The sequence below is a fragment of the Cavia porcellus genome, unplaced genomic scaffold (genome assembly GCF_034190915.1).
Source record: "Cavia porcellus strain 051 isolate PalLab524CR breed Dunkin Hartley unplaced genomic scaffold, mCavPor4.1 scaffold_27, whole genome shotgun sequence".
NCBI lineage: Eukaryota > Metazoa > Chordata > Mammalia > Rodentia > Caviidae > Cavia > Cavia porcellus.
In genome coordinates, this window is record NW_026947510.1 from 1,137,696 (window position 1) to 1,151,320 (window position 13,625).

Consider the following 13,625-nt stretch of genomic DNA (forward strand, 5'->3'; position numbering starts at 1 on the left):
TCGAACTCACGACTGCCTGCTTGCAAGGCAGGCGCTTATTCCATTGAGCTAAATCCCCAGCCCCTTCTAGCACAGTATTAATGAGGCTAGGATTTTAGGACATGTGGATAAGGATAAAATCATTCAGAAAAACATAAGCTAACTATGCTGGTATACTTTTATTTATTTATTTATTTATTTATTTATTTATTTTGTGCCAGGGATTGAATTCACAAGCTCACGTTTGCCAAGCAGGCACTTGTGCTTGTGAGCTAAACCCCCAGCCCAGTGCTGGTGTATTCTTGTAATCCCAGCACTCTGGGAGGCTCAGGCAGGAGGATTGCAAATTCAAGCCCAGCTTGGGCAATTTAATGAGACTCTATCTCAAAATAAAAAACAAAGGATTGGGAGTGTAAAGGCTCTGGGTTGAATCCCAATAAGAAAGGAAGGAAGGGCCAGTTGTGGTGGCACATGCCTATAATCCCAGTAATGGGAAATGTGAGGCAAGAGGACTGCCACAGATGCAAGGCCAGCCTGGGCTACATAGTGAGACAACTGTCTCTAAAAACAAAAAAAAGAAAGGTAAAGATTCCATAACTACAAAGGAAAGCATGCTGGGGGTAAGAAGGGTCTTAGATGTTAAACCTAAAGCCTTCACCCTGAGCTAAATTCCTAGCCATTTCTTTATTTTTTATTTTGTGACAGGGTCTTGCTAACTTCCCAGGCTGGACTCAAACTTATGATCTTTTTGCCTCTGCTTCTCAAATTTCCAGTTTTTCTGGCAGAAAATTACTGATAAAAGTATATAATTCAAGTAATTAAATCTATTTCTGCCTTGTTTCATATTTCACTTTTTCCAAGAATGCTGAGTCATAAAATAAGATCTAAATTAAGAAATTATTGTCAGGTATGGTGGTGTGCACCTGTAATCCCAGCACTTTGGAGGCTAAGGCAGGAAGAGCCCCATGAGTGCAAGGCCAGCCTAGGCTCTGCAGTGGATTCAAGGCCAGTCTGAACTGAACTGCATAGTAAGACCCAGTCTCAAAAAAAAAAAGTTAAAATTACAGACTTGGTTTTTAGAAAATAAAATGTTCAAAATTGTTTAGTTTATCTACTGAAAACATTAATTTCGCTTTTTGCTACATTACCTTCTGTCCAGCAAATCTCTTTTCCAGTGGTGAATTAAACCTTGCTTGTTTATCTATACTTAGAAACTCTGCTGATGACTGGCATAGTACTACTAATGGCAAAGTTGAAGAATAAATTAAATGCTGAGCCAGATATTATGGAAATCAGAGAACCCTAGTAAGATGCCATATCCTGTTTCATTTTCCTTCTCTTAGAACATGTTCCCAAAAAATCATACAAAATATCTTTGATTTTTTTTTTTTTTTTTTTAGTCTTTTTCTTTTTTATCGGTACCAGGGATCCAACTCAGGACTACCTGCTTGCAAGGCAAGCACTTATGCTGCTGAGCTAAATCCCCAGCCCCAATATCTTTGATTTTTAGGTAATATTTAACCTCTAGAAAGAAACATAGCTTAGGGTCTGTTTCTGCTGTTTGAACTGAGGCACAATTCTCCAAGTCTTTCTTCATCTTAAATGTGTGAAAAATACTAGAGCTTAATTCACAGGGTTGTTTTGAGGAATAAATAAAATAATGCACGTAAAATACTTAGTGCTGTGTTGGGAACATAATGAATCCTCATACAGGTTTTAAAACGAGGAGCTGGGGACATGGCTCAGTGGGGAAGCACTTACTTGCTCAGTCCACATGAAGCCCTAGGTTTCAGCAACAAAAGGTGAGAACAGCAAAAGAAAAAAGAGAAGAGAAAGTCCTGCATGCACAGGGTTTTTTTTTTTGTTTGTTTGTTTTATTTTGTTTTGTTTTGTTTTTGACACTAATTTCTTATTCTTTATGTATTTTGCTCTCTTCAGTGCCTGTGGCATTAAGGATGACAAGTCCTCACACCATGGGCAGCAGCTAGCAGCTAATGCTTTCTCTACGGCAGAACTGATTTGTTCTAAGTAGCCCAGAGGATTGTATGTGGAAACAGAAGACATTGACAAGGTTTTAAAGGATTTTCTCTTTACATACTTTCTTTTATTTTTTAAAACAGTGCCTTTGGAGATGAGACTATGAAGCTTCGACAACTGAAACTGGACAATCAGGTGAGCAGTCTCCTCTTTTGAAATAAGTGGACAACTGTACTGACAGTAATGCTGATCTTGGCTGTGAAGTTTTTGTAGCGTAAAACTGGAAAAGAGCTGGTGGGGTTTTGGTTCAGGTTTTAAGAGAAACAGTCAACAGAAAAGAAAAAAAAAAAAATATATATATATATATATTCTCCATAAGCTTGTAAGAAGATTTACTAGATAGGCTTGCAGGATCAGAAGTGTTATACCTCCCAGTGATTGTCCACAAACTGAAAAACCAGAGGATCCAGAGCTGCTCAGCCCAAGAAAGTGAAAGTTGCAGACCAAGAAGGATCCAGGAGACAGCTACAGTCCAAGGCTGAAAGACTGGAAAGCTCCCTGCAGAGTTGCTTGCATGGTCTGCATTGAAAGGCTGAAGAATCTGGAGTATGATGCCCACAGACAATGGCAGCTGCAAAAGATGCACCTGCTAAGCCAGACATGGTGGCACCTGCCTGTAATCCCAGCACTAGTGAGGCTGCGGCAGAAAGATCACCAGGAGCTCAAGGCCAGCCTGAGCTGCATAGTAAGTACAAGGCCAACCTGGACTACATAGTGAGACCCTGTCTCAGACCACCACCACTCCCCCCAGAAACGTACCTGCTAACAGAATGGAGCTTTCCAAATGCAGCCTTCCTTCCTTCTCCCCTTTTCATTCCATCTAGGGTGTGAACCTGTTGAACAGTGCCACCCACAGTCAGGGCAGCTCTTTTCCCTGCTTTTGAGGCCTACATGCAATTATCTCTGGAAACACTCTGCAGAAGCACTGCTATTCTGGTATGTATCTTTTAAGCCAGTCAAGTGGATGGTCACAACAGTTTCAGATGTTTACATTTAGCAGTCTCTAGGGTTAGTATTTGCTGAAGCAAAGCTCTGGGCTGTGGCAAAACCAATGTGCTTAGAGGATGTCAGCAATAGAACTGGCTTCAGATTTATTTATAATCAGTGAAAATTCCTCTACGTGCCTGCCTGGCAAGCACAAGGTCATAAGGTCCATCCCTAGTACAAAAGAAAGAAAGAAAAAAGAAAGAGAAAGAAAATTCCTTGGCACCTTTCAAAGAATTAGAACAATGTTGTATTAGTCCACTTTCCATAACTATAACAAACTATCTGAGGTTAGCTACTTTACAAAGAAGAGATTTATTTAGTTTACACTTTTGGAAACTAGAGGTCCAACATAGGCATCTGTTGGCCTCTGGAAAGGACCCATTGGCCATGTCATAACACCAGAGACTCAAGAAGGGAAATGATGGTACAAAACGGAGATCACACAGCAAGATGAGCAGCCAGACAGAGACTCGGCCAGCCTGACTGTTTTTGTAATACTTGCTCTTGGAAACAACAGAAATTCTAGGGTGAGAAGCACGTTCAGTTCTTCCCAAGGCCAGGCCTTGAATGACTTAACCACCTCTGCTAGGCACAGCTTCTGAAGGTTCCCAGCATCGCTGCACTGCAACCCACTACCACACATAAGCTTTGGAGACGTGCTCAGACCACAGCACCTGTTACCATTGTATTTCTGTATACTCACTTGGTTCTGCTACCTTAAAGATACTGAATTTCATTTGGCTACAAGAGTTTTTTTCTTTATCCTAAAATGTAATCATAATTTACTGCTGTGCAGCTTAGTTTTTTTCCCAGCACCAGTTTCAGTTTATTATTTCAGTTTATTGTTACAGTTTTGTTGGAGTAATTTTACTTGTTTGTTTCCTTTACTAATCTCTCTGAGAAAAAGAGTCAAGCATGGTTTTTTAAAATATATTTTATTTGATAAATAGCGGTTGTACATATTTAGGAAGTGTAGGGTAAAATTTTGATTCTGCATCTTTAAGGAAGTTTGTTTTGACCATAATGTTTGATGACCATTGTATTAGACTTTCCTACTACAGTGGTACTTCTCTTTTCATGAACTTAATTTTTTTCCAATATTCTGGTAACAAACCGAATTGGACAAGTACCAAATCAGATTTCCCCATAAGTTCAGCATTGAACTTAATTAATCATTGAATTTGATTCAGTTCTTGTCCAGTTCAGTTTGTAACCAGAATCTCAGAAAGAATTAAGTTTGTGAGCAGGCCAGGCCTGGCGGGGGGCCTCAGGACTCAGCTGTGTGCCGCTGCCAGCGTGCATGTTGGCTTTCTCCGGGGGCAGCAGCCAGGGCTGCGATGACAGAGTACTGCAAGGAGCAGCAGAATGGACTGGAGGCTCTGAGTCCATCTACCCCAATTCCTTCACAGTGTTATCAGAATCTACCCAGCTTCACCATTTCTGTTACACTGGAGGCTGGAGGAAATGAGGACGCGGTCCAGACTACCCTCAGGTTTACATACAGTGAAAAATGCTCAGATACCTCTTTATGAAATATTCTCCCAGGAAAATATAGAAGATAATGATGTCATAGACATTTTAAAATTATTAATATAAGCTCCTGCCTGACAAGCGTGAGGTCGTGAGTTTGATCCCTGGCACCAAAAATAAATAAATAAATAAATAAATAAATGAAATTATTAGCATTGCGGGCTGAAGAAAGTCTTAGTGTGGTCATAAATCTTTATTCTAGTGACAGCTATGCAAGAAAAACTCAGTGAAATAGTAGATCAGATAAAAATGAGAGGAGGAAAAGAAACTAAAGAAGAAGCAGAAAAGTAGTTATTTTATGACACTGTCACAACTGAAAATTTCTTACCTTGGAAAGCCAAGTTTGCTGCAGAACTCAAAAAAATTAAGAAGTGGTGGATGAAAAAAGAACAAGCAAGAAATAAGTGGCACACAGCTGTTTGAAATAGGTCATAATCTCGACACATCTAGCATACTGTTCTTGAAAGATGCTGGAAATGGTGTTGAAGTGGATGAGTCTTTGGGAATGAGTGACTTGGAGCTGGAGGACATTGAGGATGATCCAGACTACAGTCCTGCTGACCCAGGGAGTGATGCACCAGACGGATACACAGTCTTCACTTCCAGAGAGGCTTGACAACCGCAGCATCTGTGGCCATTTTTCTCCTCCTCCTCCTCCTCCTTCTCCTTGTCTTCTTCCTTCTTCTCCTTCTTCTTCTTTTGTCTTTTTTGAGACAGGGTTTTGCTATGTAGTGCAGCTGGATTTGACCTTACAGCACTCCTCCTGTCTCAGCCTCCCAAGTGCTGGGTCTTTTTTTTTTTTTTTTTTTTTTGTCTTTTTCATTTTTATCAGTACTGGGGATCGAACTCACGACCGCCTGCTTGCAAGGCAGGTGCTTATGCCACTGAGCTAAATCCCCAGCCTTTTTTCCTAAGGCAAATAATTGTCAGTAGAATATCTCAAGTAGTTTTCATTACTGAACTTAGTAAACTGACCTTAGCACTTCAAATATAAAATATTCACTTCCTCTTATTGGCAAACCAAAGATTACATATTTCACATTATTTATGAATGCAGATTTTTTTTTCTTTTTTCCTGGTACCAGGGATCGAACTCATGACCATGCGCTTGCAAGACAGGCGCTTATGCTGCTGAGCTAAATCCCCAGCCCTTATTTCACATTATTTAATGCTGGAGGGAGATCCTACCCATAACACCAAGACTTGAAGGTGTTGAAGACAGCTGCCATATGTACATGTGGTTTATGTGCAAGAACTAGAATAACTTGTAATTTCTCGGGTTAGATTTATGACTTCCAGCCTGGATTTTTTTTAAAATTAAGTTTATTGGTACATTTTAGGGATACATAATGATCATACACATCATAGGGAATTTGTTCCTGTACATAATACATTTTGATTCCCCTCCCCCCAATCCTCTCTTCTCCCTTCAACACTTCTTTCCCTCTTTGTCCCAGTCTTAATTTTAAAAGTGACATTTGATACCAAAAAAGAATTAATTCAAGGACCAATGTACCACTGTACTGTATAACCTCTCATTAAATGTTGGGAGGAAGGAAGGAACGCGGGCGGCATGTTGTCATATGCTGTGGTCATCATGCTTAGGCAGCTCTGAACCTGTTTGTGACATGCATTTCTTTCATGTTTCTCACCTGAATTTTGTTCTGTTCTTTTACGTGCTTGGGGATTGAAGCAGTAATCTCTTGGACTGTGTCATTAGTAGTCAGTAGCTTGTTAGAGCCTGGGCTGCCACTGTTGTGCTCATGGCCAGGGGAAGGGCTGAGCACTGAAGGGAAGCATAGCTTGAAAGGCAGCACCTCCTGATGAAGAAAGCATCAGGCTGCAAACTACAGGCTTCAGTTCCAGGTCTAACTCTGCTGTTAATTGGCTGTGTGATTTGAGGTGAGATCCTGAAACCCTGAGGGTCTCATTTCATCTGTAGAGTAAGATTGGACAGGATAAAGTAATAAAAGATTAGAAAGAAATGGGATGTTGAAGTTGCAGGTGAGTGGTGGTGTGTGGATGCAAGGACCAAACTTAAGGGCATCCTGGAGTGAGGTTGACTCAAAATAAAATACGAGAGGAGGGCTGGTGATACAGCCAAGTGGTAGAGCTGCCGTCCCATCCCAGATAGGGAAGAACAGTTGGTCAGATCTGCTGGCTGTGACATCACCTCTGCTTCCTAGAGAGCACTACTGGAGAAGAAGCAGAGGAAGAAGCGTCTGGAGCCACTCATGGTCCAGCCGAACCCAGAAGCCAGGCTGCGTCGGCTGAAGCCCAGCGGCAGTGAGGAGCACACGCCTTTGGTAGAACCTCACACGCTCCACAGCGACATCATCCTGCACGGTGGGTATGCGGCAGCTGTGCTTCCTGCTGGAGAGCAGCTTCACAGGCCTGAGCGAAGGCTGGATTCTTAGATGAGCTCAGGGCCAGTACCACCACATGTCTTTGTAATCATCCTGACCCTTTGAGTAGAATGTTAAAAAGTAATCTACATCAGCAGAAGATGCCTTCAAGTTCTTCCTAGAACTTGTTTTTAGATGCCAATTGAATTAATCTAAAATGACCTATATGAAGCACTTTCAGGATTTTTGGGGGGTGAGAGGGTTGTTTGCAGCACTGGGGATATATCTTAGTTAATTTTCTCATTGCTAGACAAAATACCCACCACTCCGAGTTAAAGAAGGAAAGGTGTATTCTGGCTCAGTTTGTAGAGGTTTCAGTTCATAGTCAGCTGGCTCCCAAGCAGATGGCTTGGCGGAGGAGAAGCAGTTCATGACAGGTAGCAGTGAAGGAGCAGTGAAGCCCCAGCAAGCAATGGCAGCAGTCTTCTCTCTGCCCCTTATTTTCTGTCCAGGCCACCTGCCCTTGGGGCAGGTAGCACTCACATCCAGGTAGGCCTTTCCATTATCTGCACCCAGAACTATGCCAAACCAATCAGTGGTCTAATTTAATCACACACTCTCGATCCCAGCATCATATACTCTAGATCCAGCCACCTCTGAAAAGCCCCATCTATGACTACTTGAGGCTTTGGGGGTACATTTAGACACAAACCATAACAGGATGAAACCCAGGATTTTGTGTATGCTAGGCAAGCTTTATGCCACTGAAATACACCTTTATCCTGGAGTAGTTAACAGTTTTGATGGTGGTATTGTGGCAGAGGTTAACCATGTTCCAAGAATAGGTAGGAAACATCTTTTCCTATAATAGATAGCTCAGAGGATCATCTGAGCTGTTGAGGGAAGAAAAAAATAGGATCAAGAGCTCTGTCATGCTGCTTGAGCAGGGCTTGGACAGAATGTGTACTGCTTTATTCTCTTGGTCTTGTTCTTCCCGCCCCCTCTTTAGTGCTGGGACAGGAACTTGGTCCATGCTGGGTAAATATTCTATCATTGAAGTACATTCCCAGCCTCTTGATCTTAAGTTTTAGTTTTAAAGTTAACATAAAGTATATGTTACTTCACTACCCAAGTATGTTGTCAGTTGAATCCCATCTTAGATAAATGTCCTTGCAATATTTAGGGAGGAAAAAAAAAATGGTTTGGTAGTTGTGAATTGCGATTGCACAGACGTAGCTACATAGCATGACACTTTTCTCCTTTGTTTTTGGGGGACTTATAGGCATTGATGGTCCAGCTGCTTGCCTAAAACCAGATGCTCGTGATGTGGAAACCAAACTTCACGTTCTGTCAGTAGGCTCTTCTGCTGCAGAGGAAAATATTGAAGGCAGTGTTGATGGAGAAAACAATGTAAATTCTACTTCCAAGCAAGACCTTCAGGAAATTCTCCAAAAACATGGTGAGGATTAGTAATGACTTTAAGACACTCCCTCCCTGCTGAAATCTGAGGCTGATAACCTTGTTGTCTGGTCACCCCTCCCCTCATCAGGTTTTGCCAGGGTTTCATGCTACCCTCCTGCCCAGTTCTGTCCCAACCTTGGCATGGGCTACCTCATGCTGTCATGGTGGGACCCCTGGACATGATCATCTGCCCTAAATGCCACCTTGCTTGCCTACATCTATGCCTGGAGAGGAGATCAAGAGGTTCCATGTTTTCGTATTTTGTCTTTTCACTCTCATTCCTCTGTCCTTCAGCCAGGGAAGGAGTGGGCTTTTCTTTTGCTTTTCCAACATCATATCTTTCTTCATTCTGCTAAGCTTTAACAGTGAACTGGGAGGCTGGATGTTGTGATGCATGCCTGTAATCCTAGCACTTGGGAGGCTAAGACAGAAAGTTTGTCTCAAGTTTGAGGCCAGCCTAGGCTACATAGAATTTGAGACCAGCCTGGACTACTTTAAAGTTCAAGGCCAGCCTGGACTATGCGGTGAGAACCTGTCTCAGAAAAACAAAAACAGTAAACTTGGCTCTCCTTTCCACTACAGTGAACCTTGTGGCTTGAGTTCTCTAAGCTTACATGCTGATATTGCAGCATGAGCAAAATATATGCTACGTGTTTAAAAGAATTTTTAATTGTTAAAGTAAAAACACACTGCCATTAATAACCCCCTCAAGATATTTTCCCTGACTTCAAACATACTTATCCTATCATTTTTGCTTGTTTCGTTTTGTGAAACAGGGCTTCTCTATGTAGTTCAGGCTGGCCTTGAACTCAGTATGTACTCTAGGCTGATCTTGAACTCACAGTGATCTTCCTGCCTCAGCCTCCAAAGTGCTGGAATTACAGTAGTGTACCACATGCTGGCAATTCTTGCCACTTTCTGAAGCAGTTCTGTAAGTTCTCTTTCATGAGTATCTTAGTCACGTTCTCATCTCTGAGCCAGAGTACCTGACATTGCAGCTAAAAGGAGAGGTGTATTTTGATCCATGTTTCCAGCCATCGTTGGCTGCTCTAAGGCAGGGGCATGGCAGAAGAATAGCTGCTTACCTCCCAGCAGCCAGGAAGTAGAAAAGATGAAGGGAAGAATCAAGAAGGGTGACACCTCCTGCCAGGCCACACCCCCACTGATCCACCTCTTGCAATCAGGGCCTACCTCCTCACATAAGTCACTATACCTCGCCCATAAGCCAGTCATGTTCCAGAAGCCCTGTCCATGCACACCAGAGACTCTTGGGGGCGTCTAGATAGTTCTAAACCATAACATTTCTCCTTTGTCCCCCCAAAATTGACTGCATATTTCTTCATGCCAAAGTCTGAAGAGTGCTGCTGAAAAATCCAAGCTCAAACTCTCTTCTGAGACTAAAAGCAACTCTTAGCTGTGAGCTCATGTGAAATTAAACACAAGCCCACAGATAAACATTCCCATTCTAAAAGGGAAAAATAGGGAGATGGAAAGAAATGGTACTAAAGCAGGACCAAAACCCAGTAGTGCAAACATTAACTCCTATAGCTCCATGTCCAGCACTCAGGGTGAACTGTGGCAAGATACAAGCATCAAATAGCATGGGCACCCCTGGGCCTGCATCATAGACAGTGGTTATAGTCCTCATGCTCTCTTTCAGGCTGGCTTTGCTCACTCAAAGCTTTCCTCAAAAGTCCTATGTGCCTGGTTGTTTCAACTTCCTGGAGTCTGCTGCTTCTTGGGCATCACCCTCACGGCTTCACACACTGCCCTCTCAGGGACTCACTGCCTAGGCTTCTTCTGAAATCTGGGTGGAAGCCTCCCTGACCCAACAACTGGATTCTGCATGCGCACACAACTAACACCCTGTGGATGATGCCAAGATCTCCTTTCTGCTCAAGCAGTCCCAGCCTCCTTGAATTGTGGCTGCAGGGGCCTCTGAGTGCCTGGGGTAGCGGAGTACTGTGAACTGCATACTGGGGAACAGATTCCCTGGGGAGCTGTTCCGTGGTGCCCTGGGACTCTCTTCTCTTGGCAAAGTCCTTCACCTTTGCAGTTTTGAACCTGGAAAGGATGGGACCTTGCTGGTTCCTAACATTCCTTTAAGCTGATTTCCCTTTTTCCTGACCCAGAGTACTTGTCTTCTTTTTCATTTTTTCAGCAACCTTGGCTAAGGTTTTCCTTGGTTAAAACTTTGCAGGCCTTTCCTTTCTCAGGAAAATGAAAACTTCTCAAGTCGGTTTTTTGCTCCTGATTGTCAATGCAGACTTGGCTAAAAGCCCCCCACAGTACTCATGCCAACACCTAAATATTGAGCTGCCTTGAAATTCCCTCCACCAGATAATTAGTCCTCCACCCTTAATCTGATTCTATCACAAACTTTAATAACATGAGCCAAATTTATAGACCAGTCTGCCAGAACATAACACATGTGGCCTGGAGTCTAACTCCAATGGAGTCCTTTCCAGCTGAAACAACCTGATCCTGGCCTTATGCTGCCTTTTTATCAGCATTCTGGTCTCCTGTGCTCTGACCAGTCTTCCATCAAGCTTGGATCACATGGGCTTGGATTAGGGATGTTCTCCAGTCAGCATCTCCATACCTTCCTACCTCCTGTGAGCCAGCTCCAGAGGCTTCTGAACCACATGGTCAGGTAGTTAGAGCACTGACCCTGTTTTTCTGGCATCAGAATCTGTCTCGGTTACGTGCCGAGTTGCTGAGACAAAATACCCAACACCCACAGCTTCAGGGAAGACAGGTTTATTTTGTCTCACAGTTTGTAGCGGTTTCAGTCCATAGTTGTCCTGCTCCAAGGCAGGATGGCGTGGTGGAGACAGGGGAGCCCTGAGAGGGTGCCTCACCCAAGAAAATGATGCCCGGGCAGGGGGTGACAGGTGAGGACCGTCTGTTCAGAACAGCAGTAACAGAGTAATAGGAGGTAACAGGTAAGATATGTCTAAATAGGAAGTGACCCAGGACCAGCCAGGGCATATGGGCAGGAGTGTAGAGCTTGTCTAAAACATGATAGATTCTAGGAGGGGTTTCTGATGTGACCACATTGGGTCTGTAGAGAAATTACTCTGCACCCTGGATTCCAGTCCCAGCACCAAAAAATAAAAAGAGAGGAAGGAGAGAGAAAATTACTCTGTGCACATGAAGAGTGAATGAGAAGGAGTCAAATTGGGAAGCGAGAAAACCAGTTAGGAGAGAGTTTGACTGATAGCTCAACTCAGAATGTTCTAAATGCAAGAATGAAAAGCAGGGGAAAGATACAATCACTCTGCCAGGGGATAGAGCAATAAAAAAGGTATCGAGAGATGGTGATTGTCTAATTGCTTTTCTCATTGCTGGGACAAAATTCCCAACACCCACAGTCAAGGGGGAAAGCTTTATTTAGCTCAGAGGTTTCAGTCTATAGTTGGCCAGCTCCAGAGCAGGGTGGCATCGCAGGGGGTATCCTTGCTGTCAGAGCAGGCCGAAGGCAGCACAGTAGGAAGCAGGGAGCCTGCCTTTTCCTTTTATGCCATCCAGGCAGCCAACCTTTTGGGGGATACTACCCAGAACTGTGTTTATTCCAGTCAGTGATACAGCCAGCTCCAGAAAGCCCCACCTATGAGGACACGAGGCTTTGAGGGGACATCTAGATAGAAGCCACAACAGTGATTAAGCTGAGCCAAGAAGAATGCATGTCTGCCTGTGTATTGGTATCGGCTGGGGAGCGGCCAGACCCTGACACGTCAAGTATTTGCTGTATAGACTTCTGATATACTTCTAGGGCTAGGTATAGCACAGTGGTAGAGCACGTAGCCTGCTGGAGGCTCTGGATTCAGAACCTACCACACGAGTGGAAGAAGGGATGGAGGTAGAGAGGATGGACATCCTGAAAATGATGTCACAGATACTTGTCTCTCCTTGTGTGTAAGTCAGTTCTTAGGCTAAGTAACTTGTCCTGGGTTATATTACTGGTTAGATGCAAGCAGAAAAAATAGCATGTGCCAAGACATCTAGATGTAGAAAGCATAAGACGCATGTATAAGCTGGAATGGTGACCTAGAGCCTCCTCTCTGTAGCAGAGGCTTGTCACATGGACCAAATAAGCATAGCTTTGGAGCCGACTTGGTAGTTGTAAATCTCGTCTCTGCCACTTATGGCTGGAAAGGGGGTAAAAATCCTTACTTTTCTCAGCCTCAGTTTTCCTGACTAATATGAAGGTAATCATGGTATTTACTTCCTGTTATTGCTTGTATCTAGATTTTCCCTAAAGTTTCATGTGCTCATAGGTGGAGCTTTTCAGTGCTGGCTGGTTCTAGGGTTTGTGGTACTGAGATTAAGGCTGTGTTGTACTAAATTAAGTCACTGATAGGTTTTAGCATAATTCTGGGTTTGGATAATAGTGCCCAACCACAGTGCCCCTCTACCATGCCAGCCTGCTTGGAGCCAGCCAACTGTGATCTAAAACCTCTACAAACTGTGAGCCTTTAGCTTACAAGTGCTGGGTATTGTGTCTCAGCAGAGAGGAAAGTAGACACTTCCCTATTACTTTACTATCACTATTTTTAACAACAGAAGAAAGTGAAAGACATTGTTCAATGAGTAGAAGCTAGAGCAGAGGACCTTGTTTAACCAAAGGCTAAATTAGTTATCCTTAATCATCTAGCCAGCTAGTGGAAGACCTACATCTTCTGATTCCTGGTTTGGTTCTTTATCCCTGACTGGAAGTACCAGGTCGCCCCTTCCACATGGCTTTGTGAAATGACTGTTGTGTTCTTTCTTGGAATGGGCCTCTCAGGGCATGACAGGTGAATGCTTTGAACGTTTCAGCGGCTGGCATCTTAACTATGAGACCCATGAAGTGCTCTGTTGATTAAGCTAAATTAGAAGTGTTGCTTTGGCAGATTATATCCCTTAACCAGTTCCTTTTTGGTTGTCTTAAATATTTGGGGCAAATTTTTTTTTGGTACCGGGGCTTGAACTCACAACCTCGCACTTGCAAAGCAGTTGCTTATGCCACTGAGCTAAATCCCCAGCCCCTTAGGCCAAATTTTTGATCTCTGTTTTAAGACATCGTAATAGAAATTGAGTTTTTGGTACAAAAAATGGCATTTAAAGACAGCACCAAGTAAAGACAGCATTATCAGACATATGATAATTGAATCTTGCCTTTTTTCTACCAAAAAGATTATCTTTTTTTTGAAATAGGGTTCCCATATGCTGTTCAGGCTGGCCCTGAATTCATTATATAGACCAGGTAGTCCCCAATTAGTCGTGATCCCCCAGCCTCAGCCT

The 13,625-nt window shown here is 43.2% G+C and overlaps 1 protein-coding gene and 1 pseudogene across 3 annotated transcripts in view; both read left to right on the forward strand.

The window, feature by feature from the left end:
• Positions 1-13,625, forward strand: part of Tulp3 (TUB like protein 3) — a 57,561-nt gene that overhangs the window by 29,397 nt on the left and 14,539 nt on the right. The window contains exons 1-5 of one of the 3 annotated variants that reach the window (XM_063237668.1): positions 2,119-2,151; positions 2,392-2,701; positions 2,841-2,952; positions 6,720-6,879; positions 8,161-8,337. In XM_063237668.1, coding sequence (XP_063093738.1) covers positions 2,908-2,952; positions 6,720-6,879; positions 8,161-8,337 — 382 coding nt within the window. In that variant the 5' untranslated portion in view covers positions 2,119-2,151; positions 2,392-2,701; positions 2,841-2,907. Of the gene's footprint in view, positions 1-2,099; positions 2,152-2,391; positions 2,702-2,840; positions 2,953-6,719; positions 6,880-8,160; positions 8,338-13,625 lie in introns of those variants that run through there. The other 2 variants (XM_063237669.1, XM_063237667.1) reach the window with 2 other exon arrangements.
• Positions 2,967-6,713, forward strand: LOC106026096 (RWD domain-containing protein 1-like; annotated as a pseudogene).